At 41.3% G+C, this 12,483-nt stretch overlaps 1 protein-coding gene across 2 annotated transcripts in view; it reads right to left on the bottom strand.

The window, feature by feature from the left end:
- The window catches only part of UTP4 (UTP4 small subunit processome component), a 32,647-nt gene continuing 20,164 nt past the window's right edge, over positions 1 to 12,483 (bottom strand). For both annotated transcript variants that reach the window (XM_068528753.1, XM_068528752.1), the window contains exons 9-17: positions 11,208 to 11,304; positions 10,364 to 10,428; positions 8,807 to 8,929; positions 8,255 to 8,411; positions 6,246 to 6,352; positions 5,129 to 5,224; positions 2,643 to 2,828; positions 1,056 to 1,166; positions 1 to 198 (exon numbers count right to left, since the gene is read on the bottom strand). In XM_068528753.1, the coding sequence (XP_068384854.1) occupies positions 82 to 198; positions 1,056 to 1,166; positions 2,643 to 2,828; positions 5,129 to 5,224; positions 6,246 to 6,352; positions 8,255 to 8,411; positions 8,807 to 8,929; positions 10,364 to 10,428; positions 11,208 to 11,304 (1,059 nt within the window). In that variant the 3' untranslated portion in view covers positions 1 to 81. The remainder of the gene's footprint in view (positions 199 to 1,055; positions 1,167 to 2,642; positions 2,829 to 5,128; positions 5,225 to 6,245; positions 6,353 to 8,254; positions 8,412 to 8,806; positions 8,930 to 10,363; positions 10,429 to 11,207; positions 11,305 to 12,483) is intronic.

The raw sequence follows: 12,483 nt of genomic DNA on the forward strand, positions 1-12,483 counted from the left end.
TAAAGAATAACTTTGTTTTATTATCATGATTTGTGAAAACAGGTTAGACAATTCAAGAAAGGACACAGACAGTGCCCTGTTTTAGGTCCCAAATTTCTTCTTTTTGATGGGTGGTGGCAGCTGAGCAATGATGTCATCCAGAGGCCGTTCTACTGCCACTAGTGTTCTTTCATCCAAAAGATCCATGAAGAGTAGAGGCTGTAGAGAGATGGTAATGATTACACCAGGAGTTAGGTTCCGGGGCTAGTCCTGAATAGACTAACTAGAGCTAAAAGGTTAGACTCGTTCAGGCTGGAGGGGTATAAATCTCTGACAATCCTTCCTGCCATAGGACTTAAAAGACTGGAAAAGTTGGGAGCTTTTAAAATTGAATTCCATCATTTAAGATTTCAGCAAGATTTTTCATGTTTCTCTGTATGGAAAATCTGCGATTCTCTAATTTCTTCGGAATCAATGTTAACAGAGGGGTTTGGAGCCTAAATTCTTGACAAATGGCAAGTTACAAATGCATCAAGAAGTTAATCTTACTTGAATAATTTACAACACCCCCCCCCCAAGAAAATGTTCCAGGGTGCCCAAGGAACCCTGATCTGAGAAGCATGAATATGGAACTTGTGAGTTGGCACAAATAGCTGTAGTATCATAAGCTCAATGGATATCTGTTCTAGTACAGTGAAAAGCCAAGCCCAGAAAGGAACATCTAATAAATTCAATGACTTCCATTTGCTCGAAATTTATCTTGTGGAACATTCTCCACTGGAAGTCAAATTTAAAAGCCAGCTTTAACACAAAGACCCCAACTGAGCTCCACCATCATTTCTCACTACCCATGTATTTCATTTTGGTGAAGGATGATGTGCCTGCCTCTAATCTACTGAGGTGAGAACAATGAACTACAAACCTAAGGGACAGACAGTCTCAGAAAGGTCACTGGTTTCCCAAAACCAGGTTCTCTGCATGTAAAATGAAGGCACTCTTGTCTATTGTGGGACTTATTACATTTTGATAATATCACAAGGAACCAACCACCCAGAACGTAACACAAAATGTATTACCTTATATTTCTTAGAAATTTTAAAGGCATGAGCTGTGCGCCTCCTGATGATATCTGATTCATTTGTGGGAGGCAGTGGATTGTAGAGTAAGGTTTTGTCATTTGGAAGAGGCTAAAAAGACAAAAATGTGTTGTTTAAATCATTATTTTTTTTATTGGGTCTCTACAGAACAAAGGACAATAGTGATTTTTTTGGGGAACACAATCTTCTGTCATGTTATACACTTACTACCTCCCTGACTCTTCTTACTTCAGGAAGAAAGCTGGAGCCACTCCTGCGGCTCTGCTGTACGTGGTGGGGGTGTGTGGCAAAGAGAGCTTGGTACTCTACGCCAGCAAGATTGAAGGGCCCAGCCGGGGCTTCTGGCCAATCTCGTCAGTAACACTTTGTGAGACAAACAAACTGGCATGTGTAGGAGCTCAGTCCACGAAGGCTCTGCTTTCTAGACTCTCCCCCAACCAGGTCATAGACTGGCCAAGTGGCTGAACTTCTCCGCAGGCAAAAATGCAACACAAACCAGCCCCACTGATGTCACTGACACCTCGAGAGACGGCCTCTAGCCAAGCAAGTGATATTTTCTCTCTGACTTCCTTGGGAAATAGCTCTGCCCTGCATGAGGAAGTGATGGACTTATCACCAACGCTTGGGGAAAAATATGGGCTGATCTAGGCTGAGTTATAAAGAGGCAAACGAATGGGAGGGGCCCTTCCTGTATCACTCATCTCACAGGAGGCACTTGTCAGCCAGCTCTGCTTCCCACACCCAGAGGACGGAGGGCCCATGAGATGAGTTCCAGTGACACATCACCATGCACACCTCCTTTAGAGCCATCTGCTGCTTTCCCTGTGTTCCTCCTACGCCCACCTTCACAGATACACCAAAACACTGTATTGGCTGTAATCTAAGCCCAAAGTGTATTATAGGCATGGCCACAGCTCACACTGCTCCTAGGAAAGAAACTGCCTGCCCAGAAAAAAACACGAAATTTGGGGTGAATCAAAACTGCAGCTGGCAGAGGCTGGACTCTAGAACGGAAAAGAATGCTCACATCCCACCTAAATCACAGCCTTGAAGAATGGAATTTTCCTAACTGGTCATTTTTCAAAACACTAAGACCAACCCCTCAAGCCTGCAGATAGTGTTTCAGTATATTCAGCCAAGGGGCACAAGTGGTCAAAACCCCAGCCTGTATCTCCTTTAATGAAATCATGTCAGTCATCCCAGGGTGCAAAGGCGGAAGTGATTCAGCCAAACCAATGGTATTCCCTGATTATGGTCACTTTCCGAATACGGACCTAATCTCTTTCCTACTTAAGTTTATGTGCTGAGAGGCAAAGCAGAGAAATAGTCAAATCAGCAAAAACTAGTACACAAGGGGCGGCCCCTTCCCTGGGAGCCTCATGAGACTGGGTAGGAAAATGAGGAAATCTGCAAAACAAAAGCTCCTCTCCTCCAAAGAATGTACTAGCAACCTTTATTCTGATTCTCCTTCCTGTAATTTATTGTCCTCCTTTGCTTTTAGAATGGAAAGATTCCTAAGTAAAGTAGAACCAGCGAGAGCACAGGTGGTAGTGGTGAAGAACTCACCAACGACTTGTCGATGATGCAGAACATGTACGCATCATGGAGAAGGATGTGCATTGGTCTCTTGGGATGAAAACTGATATGTGTGATGGGAGTATCCCTTTGGAGCCAAAGATGATGAAACCCCTGCTTCTGGATGGTCCGGCTCCATTGTGTATACTGTTTGTCTGGAATGCTGTACTCAAATACCTGAGGAAGGATATGACACAGAGCAAGTGCAGGCAGGTACCCAGAAAGACCAAAGAAGGGTCAGCCTGAACCAGAAAATAATCTATACAAACCTTGACTGTATCATATTCAGCCATATGCATTTTCACTATTTTTTTTTTAAATAAAAAAATTTTAAGGTAAATTACAGAATAAACAATTCAAACAGCACAGAAAGGTTTATAGAGAAAAACCACCTGCAATCGTAATATCTCTTTTCCCCAAGACAAAAGCAGCCTGTTTCTTGTTTATATCTTTTCAGAGATATTTTATGCATACAGTACACATTATTCTGTATGTTGCATTTTTCATTAGCATTATACCATGGAGACTGACCCACATCAATGTATACACACATCACTCATGCCCCTTTTGAAGAACATGTAATAATCTACTCACTTCTTGGATGTACCAGGATTTATTTACCTAGTCTGCTTAATGAGCATTCAGGTATTTGCAATCTTTGGCTACTACACATAAAGCTATAATGATTATCTCTGAATCAATGTTTTTTTGCACAACTAAAAGCATATACCTATGGGAAGAACTTCTAGAATTGGAACTTCTGAATCAAAGATTATGTGGATTTAAGTTTTTTTTTAGATATCTCCAAAATGTCCTCTAAAGCGGTCATACTAATTTATGCAATATATGAAGTGCTGTTTCCCTAGCCGCACTGTGTATTATTAACTCAATCTCTGCTAATTAAACAGGTACCAAAAAATTTCTCGCTAGTTTTAATGACAGAAGAACTTAAATGAGAGATTTCATTTTCTGGATATAACGTGTATGTGTGTGCATGTGTGAGTGTAAAAACTGCTAATCAAAGTAGCAAGCATCATCTGCCTAGTGGTCTATTTAAATGTGCTTCTTGGATCACATTTAATCTTTCCAATAGCTCGGTGAGGAAGGTATTATCAAGCCCATTTTACAGATGAGGATATATAAGTATTGATAAGTTCATACATAATATATTCTGTAGCTCAGATTAAAGATCTTCTTACAATTATATTCTCCTTACAACTTGGTTTGGAAAAGTGGCAGACAAAGAACTAATTTTGCCCATTGTATATTCTTGCCTCCTTTGTTGAAGATTAACTGACCATAGGTGTGTAGGTTTATTTCTGGGCTCTCTAGTCTGTTCCATTGATCCATATGTCTGTTTTTGTGCCAATACCATGCTGTTTTGATTACTGTAGCTTTGTAGTATTGTCTGAAGTCTGGGAGGGTTATGCCTCCTGCTTTGTTCTTTTTCCTCAGGCTTGCTTTGGCAATTCTGGGTCTTTTATTTTTTTAATTTTTATTTATTTTTTAAAAATAAATTTATTTATTTTACTTATTGTTGGCTGTGTTGGGTCTTTGCTGCTGTGCACAGGCTTTCTCTAGTTGCGGCGAACGGGGGCTACTCTTCGTTGCAGTGCGCAGGCTTCTCATTGAGGGGGCTTCTCATTGCGGAGCATGGGCTCTAGACGAGCGGGCTTCAGTAGTTGTGGCACGCAGGCTCAGCAGTTGTGGCACACGGGCTTAGTTGCTCTGCAGCACGTGGGATCTTCCCGGACCAGGGATCGAACCCATGTCCCCTGCACTGGCAGGCAGATTCTCAACCACTGCACCACCAGGGAAGCCCCGATTCTGGGTCTTTTAAGATTCCATATAAATTTTAGGATTATTTGTTCTAGTTCTGTGAAAAATGTCACAGGTAATTTGATAGGGATCACATTAAATCTATAGATTGCTTTGGGTAGTATGGCCATTTTAACAATATTAATTCTTCCAATCCAAGAGCAGGGGATAGCTTTCCATTTCTTTGAATCATCTGCAATTTCCTTTATTAATGTCTTATAGTTCTCAGCATATAAGCCTTGGTGAGTCGTATTCCTAAGTACTTTATTTTTTTGATGCGATTTTAAAGAGGATAGTTTGTTTACACTTCCTTTCTGAAATTTCATTGTTCTCCCATATCCACTCTAACACCTGAGTCCATTTCATCGCTAGCCTAAAAACAATCAGTAAAACGAGCCCTTGAAAATTCTTCCTCCTTCTCATACCTCTTTATTCTAGAATCTCAGTATTTCACCATTCCATTGTGCCCCATCAAGCCAATGAATGTTACTGGCCTATGATGTGCCCAGGCCATACATGGAAGCTTTACTACACATAAGAGAAAACTACCTTTATATTGTCCAGTACTATCAAAGAAAAGCTCCTCCAAAATTGTCGTTATCTCAGCTTCCAAGTTACTGTCCATTTGGAGGGAATTAGAAAGCACTGGGATCTCTTACCTGCTGGTCAGAATGAGCAATGACAAGGTTGTTGGTATTGGGGGCGATGGCCAGAGCAGTCACAGGGAAATTGTAAGCAGGCACTGTGCAGTGAAGCTGGGAACAAATAACAGAAACAGAAAACTAAAATAGGATTCCTTCCCTCAGGAAAGACTGGATGGTCTAGGTCAGTAGTTTTAAAATAATGCTCCTTGGAACTCAAAAAGTTCTATTCTATGGAAGTTCCGTAAACGTCAGCCATTTCCCCAAACAATAAACTTTAATTGCATTTTTTAAAAAATGCAAGTTTAACTGTCAACAAAACTAACAGCATTCACAGAGAACCTCAGAAAAAAGCTTTCCCTGCTGTCTCTACATTTGTATGAATTGCTCATAAACATGTCATTGAACAGGGAATCTACAGCTCTACACTGGATTTAAAAGAAATAAATGCCTAGGCATGGAAATTTATGTCCAATCACAAGGCATGTGCACTAGTACACAGGACCACCTTTAAATGCCAGGCAAGGCTCAAAGAGCAGTACAGGCTTTTGCCACAGTGCAGTAAAGATTAAGTCATGCAGTAACAGGCAAACCCATTAAATGCTGCAGTTTGATATCGTTCTCTAAACTTTTAATGCTTATTGTAAGTTTTTCGTAGTTCTTATTTGACTTTCAGATGACGATGACAACTTGTAAGGGAACATCAGTGATTCAATCTGTGAATGGCAATATCATCACTAATTAGTGAAAAATGTTTTCCTGCTATTCCTATTTCTGTTTTAATTTTAAAATACCTTGAGATTACAAGGCAAGCTATTAAAGGAAATTGTTACTATCTGCATCTATTCATCTGGGTAAATCAGAATTTTCCTCCTCAAAATACAGACATAATCTGGATGTAGATTCATTACTCATAAATCCTTAATTTCAAATTTCTGTGCATGAGTGGTTTCACTGTTCCCATTGACTGATTTTAACGTTAGATTATAGCTTTTGGGTTCCAAACAAGTAAAACAGGAAAAATTTTTGGTTAAAAAAAATTCCAGCAATTTTCCGGGTCATATCAATGTGCCTTAAGTCTCATAACTGCAGAGCTAACTTCCTCCTGTTTTCTGCTACTAAACCTCATGCTCACCTTTAGTTGTTTCACGTTGTACACATGGACTCCAGCACTGGTACCTGATGCAGCTAGCCAATTTCCATCTGGACTGACTGCCAAAAGACACATGGACTCCACTGTCCCTGTGAGGACAAAACAGTAGTTAAGCCTCTGAATTCAGCGTCCACAGCCAGCCAGCCCTGACCTAAAAATGATGGCGAAAGCCAGCAAGAGCCTCGGTTTTAAATTACTCATACGACAATTTCTAGATGGTTTTGCAGATAAGTTCTAGATGCTACACTGTCTACTATTTTAATTTAATTAGCCATCCTTCATGGAAAGAGGAGCCAGAGAGATAAACCAGAAAGCAGCACCTGCTCAGAACTACCATGAGAATGGAGAATCAGGGTAAGAGCTACCACCAAAATCTATACCTTAATTGTTTCAAACTCCTTTCCTATCAGATGTTTTTTATACAAAGTTACAAACAGCAGATAGGCTTGAGGCATAACCTTTTTTTTTTTTTTGGCTGTGTTGGGTCTTGGTTGCTGTGTGCATGGGCTTTCTCTAGTTGTGGCGAGCAGGGGCTACTCTTCGTTGTGGTGTGCGGGCTTCTCATTGCGGTGGCTTCTCTTGTTGCAGAGCACGGGCTCTAGGTGCGTGGGCTTCAGTAGTTGTGGCTTGCAGGCTCTAGAGTGCAGGCTCAGTAGTTGTGGTGCACGGGCCTAGTTGCTCCGCGGCATGTGGGATCTTCCTGGACCAGGGATCGAACCTGTGTCCCCTGCATTGGCAGGTGGATTCTTAACCACTGCACCACCAGGGAAGTCCCGAGGCATATCTTTAATTTACTAGCTGTATATTTAGCACTAAGGGAGCATGGGCACATATGAGCCATCTTTGTCATTAAAGAATTTTAAACCAATCTGGCATCATGAAGACCCATGTGGGATAAAAATCAGACAGTGATGCTATATGCCAAAGTAAGTGCTGCATGTAACAACCCCAAACAATGAAAAATCTTTATAACTAGACATAAACCAGATGCTAAAGGATGAGCGAGGTGGGTAGAAAAGGATGGAGAACAGCGTGACCTAAGTGACAAGGACAGGAATACATAGGTTTGCGGGCTGTGAAGAAACCAGCCTGACTAGAAGGGGAAGTGAGATGAGATAGGAGGAAGAAATAAAGTTATATACATAATGCAGAGCCCAATTTTAAAGGAGTGCTACATGCAAGGTTAAGAATATAAGTTTCATAATAAAACCATATACAGGTACTCAATAAATACTGTCAGTTTACTTCATCTGACTCCTAATTTGTATGTTTCTTTTCCTGTTTGCTTCTGGGGCAGCTTATGAACAGTGAGAGTTTAAGTTGATTTTAAAAAGTTGATTTTCCAGGCTGATGGAGTCTAAATAACAGTGAAGTCACTACAAGCCAGAAAAAGGGAGAAGGAAAAAGGCCCATGGGAAGTACTGGGTACTAAGTCCTTAGTAGTTAACTCATCACTAGTTATCTATACACAGTCACTCATTCATGCATACTCATGTTCTCAAAACATATGGAAAAGTGGTCATAAGCATTAGGACAGGTAATGAAACTGTATGTATAAGCTCATCATTATAAAAACAAACAACCAAAAAGATTAACATGTCCATAAAATAACCTACATAACCAGCACCTACTGGAAATATATAAAATAATAATGGTAGTTATTTCTGGGTGTCAGGATTACAGATGATTTAACTTTCTTCTTGCTCTGCTAACAGAACTCCAAGAAGAGTGATGAAACTTCTCTGGCCCCAAATAAGGAATCAAAAACCCAGTGAGAAAAGAGTAGGTGTGAGCAACACTTCAGATTTCATTGAGCGTTTTCACTTGCCAGGTATCTCCTTCTACTTTAAATCGCAAACATGTGAATGAAAGTGTAATTTTTGTAGGGCAGAGAAGAGCATTAGTGAACCCCCAACAACTGAGGTTTAAACGGAAAAAAAGAAACATCGAGACTGACAACTCTCTCCCATGGCCAATTACCAACTTCTCACCTGACTGAGGCTGAAAAGTATGCAGGTGCTTGAAGCTTCCCTCCAGCAGCCGAATGACATGCAGAGACCCTTGATTTGATGCCACAAAGAGCTTCGCTGAATCCTCAGAAAACAAAATCTGAAGGGCAGAGCGAAGGAACGCTGGCATTTTGGAAACCTTGGGGGAACCAGTAACAAAAAATCAGAGAGAGAGAGAGAAGTTAGACCCAGAGCCCATCAAAAATAATCACAGTCAGGCTTAAATCATATGAATGCTTCCTGTCTCCAAGGAAGCCAATCAACCAAGGGCCTGGAACACAGACGTGCCTACTGTAACCTATCCACCCCCCTTGTCATCTCCTCAAAAGCCTAACCTTTACTGCCACTTTCTGGCATTTCCCTATCCTCCAAAAACATAATTTTAAATGGCAATAGGAGACTGTTTTATAACAGGTTTCTCCAAATAGCTTTTCACTGAACAAGGATTCAAATCCAGGATGTTTCCACTTCACACAAAAATCGCCCACTTATAAGGTTTCTTCTTATTCAACCCGACTTGGGGTTATCACTTACCCTTTGGAGGTTTATGTTGTCATGTTCATAATTCAAACGATAGAGAAAAAACCGAGAAGCTGTAGAATAGGCTATCCAACTTCCACATGGGGAGATACAGCTGCAGATAATGTTCTCAGGACCCTGGTAACGTTAGGAAGCAGGATGAATAGTCAAGTAAAACTTCATACAAGGTTCACTATAGCATGAATCCTCAAGCTCCTGCCACTCTGAATGTATCCACAAATACCGACACATAATCCTGACACTCATATGCTATGTGTCACTATGATTATTTCAAAGGTAGAACATCTAAGTGGTGTGGCTTTGATTTCCAAAACCCAGAACAGAGGTCTCTGAATCCTATGAGTTTATCTCAGCCCTTCGCATACTTCATGGGTAGCTTCATAATAAACCCTAACTTTAGAAACCTGAGCGGGGAGGCATTTAATGCAGTGAAGCTTTGGAGGCCCAGTGACTTGGGGACTGATTTTCTGTTTTGGTCCATGACAACCTGCTTTAAAGACCTGTAAGAGATATTAAGTGAAAAAATTTGCGTTACACTGGAAAAGTTTAGTGTAACATTTATGTAATTCAAAAAACTCAGGGCTTCCCTGGTGGTGCAGTGGTTGAGAATCCGCCTGCCAATGCAGGGGACACGGGTTCGAGCCCTGGTCTGGGAAGATCCCACATGCCGCGGAGTAACTAGGCCCGTGAGCCACAACTACTGAGCCTGCGCATCTGGAGCCTGTGCCCCACAACAAGAGAGGCCGCGACAGTGAAAGGCCCATGCACCGCGATGAAGAGTGGCCCCCGCTTGCCACAACTAGAGAAAGCCCTCGCATAGAAACGAAGACCCAACACAGCAAAATAAAAATAAATAAATAAATAAAATAAAAACTCAAAAAACATCTGAGTGTATGTAAGTACGTATATATACACACATACGTATTCTCACACACAGAAAAAGATCTAGAAGGGTATACAGCTAATCAATTAACAGTAATTATTGCAGGAGAGGGGACTAGTATTAAAGAGCTGGGCAAGGATATAAATTATCAATATTGTTTGAATTCTTCATAGTAAGACTGTATTCACAAATATTTGTGCAATTAAAATAAAGATTTTTAAAAAGGAAGACACAAAGCTGTTTGTATAGTATAGTCCCATTATTGTAGAAAGAAAGGATGTATACACATGCACGCATGGGTGAAAATTTTTTCTGAAAGAATATATAAGAAACCACTGGCAGTGATCATCTCTGGGGGGGGGGGCGGTTAAGAAGGAGGTTCATTTTTCATTGCATACTCTTTCGCATTATTTGAATTTTTAAAAACTATGCATGTTATTTTCATAATAATACCAAAAGAAGAAAAACGAATTTCTTGTATTCATTCATCCAATAAATTCTGAATGCCTGACTTACAATCATAGGAAACCCAGCTCTTTTGACAGTACTTCATTCAAATAATTTTAGATTTGAAACAGTTTATGATGTCAACTAAGAAACCCTCAAAATTCAGAATGAGAAAAATGTTCTGGATTTCAGAGTCTGAACACACAGTTAAATTTCTTTACCTTTGTCTTGAGGTGAAGTAAGTGATCTGCATTTTTAGAGAGTGGAAGGGTATCCCCATTCTTTCCTGGAACAAGAAATATCCCTGATATTTTTCTTCCCAAAGAAAGGTTATTCACACATTTTTTCTTCTAAAAAGTCATTCCTGGGTAGAAAGAAATCTCTACCACTGGGAAATCAGAAAAATGTCTGACGTAGTAAGCTTACAGTTTTCTGGAGGTATGTATACGAAGAGGAAAGCAGCGAGCACTTCCTTAGCGTCTACTTGGGTGCCCTGGATACAGCCTAGGGCACACCACTATTTCTCTGAAGCCGCTCCCCACAGCCAGGCATGCAGCTGGATGGAAGTGAAGTTTGTGTGGCCTCGACTTCAACTTCATTTGTTCATTTTGGAGCCTAAAGCAAAAGCCTCTAACCTACTATAAAACAACAGGACCCAAACAGGTATGTCATACTTAAGGCCATGAGGCTGTCACCCTGGTATGATCCGCACAACCTTCTTTTTCCTGCAGGCCCATCACGACCCCACATTAAAACGTGTCATTTTTCAACAGCCTGTTTTGATCCCAGTCTAGCCAGGGAGAACTTTGATTCCACTACCCTCAGCACCACTATATCCTGCAGTGCACCATACCGAACTGGAAACTTTTCACTGATGATTCAGTGTCCTGCTAACAATTTTAACACTCTGAGGAACTCCTCTGCTCTATCTAGTGGGTGGGAAACCATAAGCTCAAACGGACACAGACAAATCTACTTCCATTTTTCCACAAGCAGAATTTCAACTGCCATTTCTGGCTTCTATCTCCAGTTTTCTTATTGGAAAAAAACTTTCTCCCATCTTACCTGTTGCAACTGTGGATCCCAGTCGCCAAAGTTCCAAGTGATGAGCAAACTGGAAGAGGAGAAGCTGCTTCTTTTTTGCACAGGAAACGAGACGTCGCTGTATCCAAGAATCAAAAAGACATAAATAAGCCGGAGTCATCTATTGCCTCAGTACTGGATACAGCAGCAACATCTCAGAACACTTTTTACCGTTAAAATCCATTTACTTGATAAATATTTCCTAAGTATTACCATTCGCCAGGCACTGTCCTAGGATCTAAAAACATAGTGGTAAATAAAAACCTAGCTACTGCTCTCAACCTTATAGTTTAAAGGGTTGACATAAAATTAAACAGGCAATTACATTAAATGTGCAAAGAATTTTAACATGGCTAAGCACAGTACGTAATGAAAAAAAGTAGAAAGGCCTCATGGCAGTAAAGACAGGCGCCCAGACGAGGCTCACTGGTAAAGAGTACTCAGGCGAAGAACGTAGGGCAGGACGTTCCAAGCAGAGGGATGGCACGGGAAATAGCTCAAAGGGAAGACAGCGTTAGAGGGAATAAAAAGGAGTCTTTCAGAACTGCCAGACTGAGTGCAGATGGGGGTGGGGGTACTGCAAGTGCGTGAGAGCAGAGGTGAGGGAAGAGGCTGTCTTCTCTGGGTCAAGACAGGTTTCATAAGCCATGCTAAGGAATTAGGTCTTTACGCTGAGGACAACAAGGACCAACAAAGGCATTTAAGCATGGAGGGATGAACAAAGTTGCTTTTTGAACGGATCAATGGAGAACAGGCTGGAATGACACAAATCTAAATAAAAGGAGATTGTTAACAAACTACTGTAAAGAAATCCAGAGAAAAGACACTGACCCAAACTAGGCTAATGGCAGTGTAGACAAAGAGAAATGGCTAGATTCAAGAGAGAACGAGGGGGCTTCCCTGGTGGCGCAGTGGTTGAGAATCTGCCTGCCAATGCAGGGGACACGGGTTCGAGCCCTGGTCTGGGAAGATCCCACATGCCACGGAGCAACTGGGCCCGTGAGCCACAATTACTGAGCCTGCGCGTCTGGAGCCTGTGCTCCGCAACAACAGAGGCCGCAATAGTGAGAGGCCCGCGCACTGCGATGAAGAGTGGCCCCCGCTTGCCGCAACTAGAGAAAGCCCTCGCACAGAAACGAGGACCCAACACAGCCATAAATAAATAAATTAATTTAAAAAAAAAAAAAAAAAAGAGGTCTAACCTCATTAAAAAAAAAAAAAAGAGAGAACGAGGAGGTAGACACAGTAAGGTTTACTG

Source organism: Eschrichtius robustus, chromosome 19 (assembly GCF_028021215.1).
Source record: "Eschrichtius robustus isolate mEscRob2 chromosome 19, mEscRob2.pri, whole genome shotgun sequence".
Lineage (NCBI taxonomy): Eukaryota > Metazoa > Chordata > Mammalia > Artiodactyla > Eschrichtiidae > Eschrichtius > Eschrichtius robustus.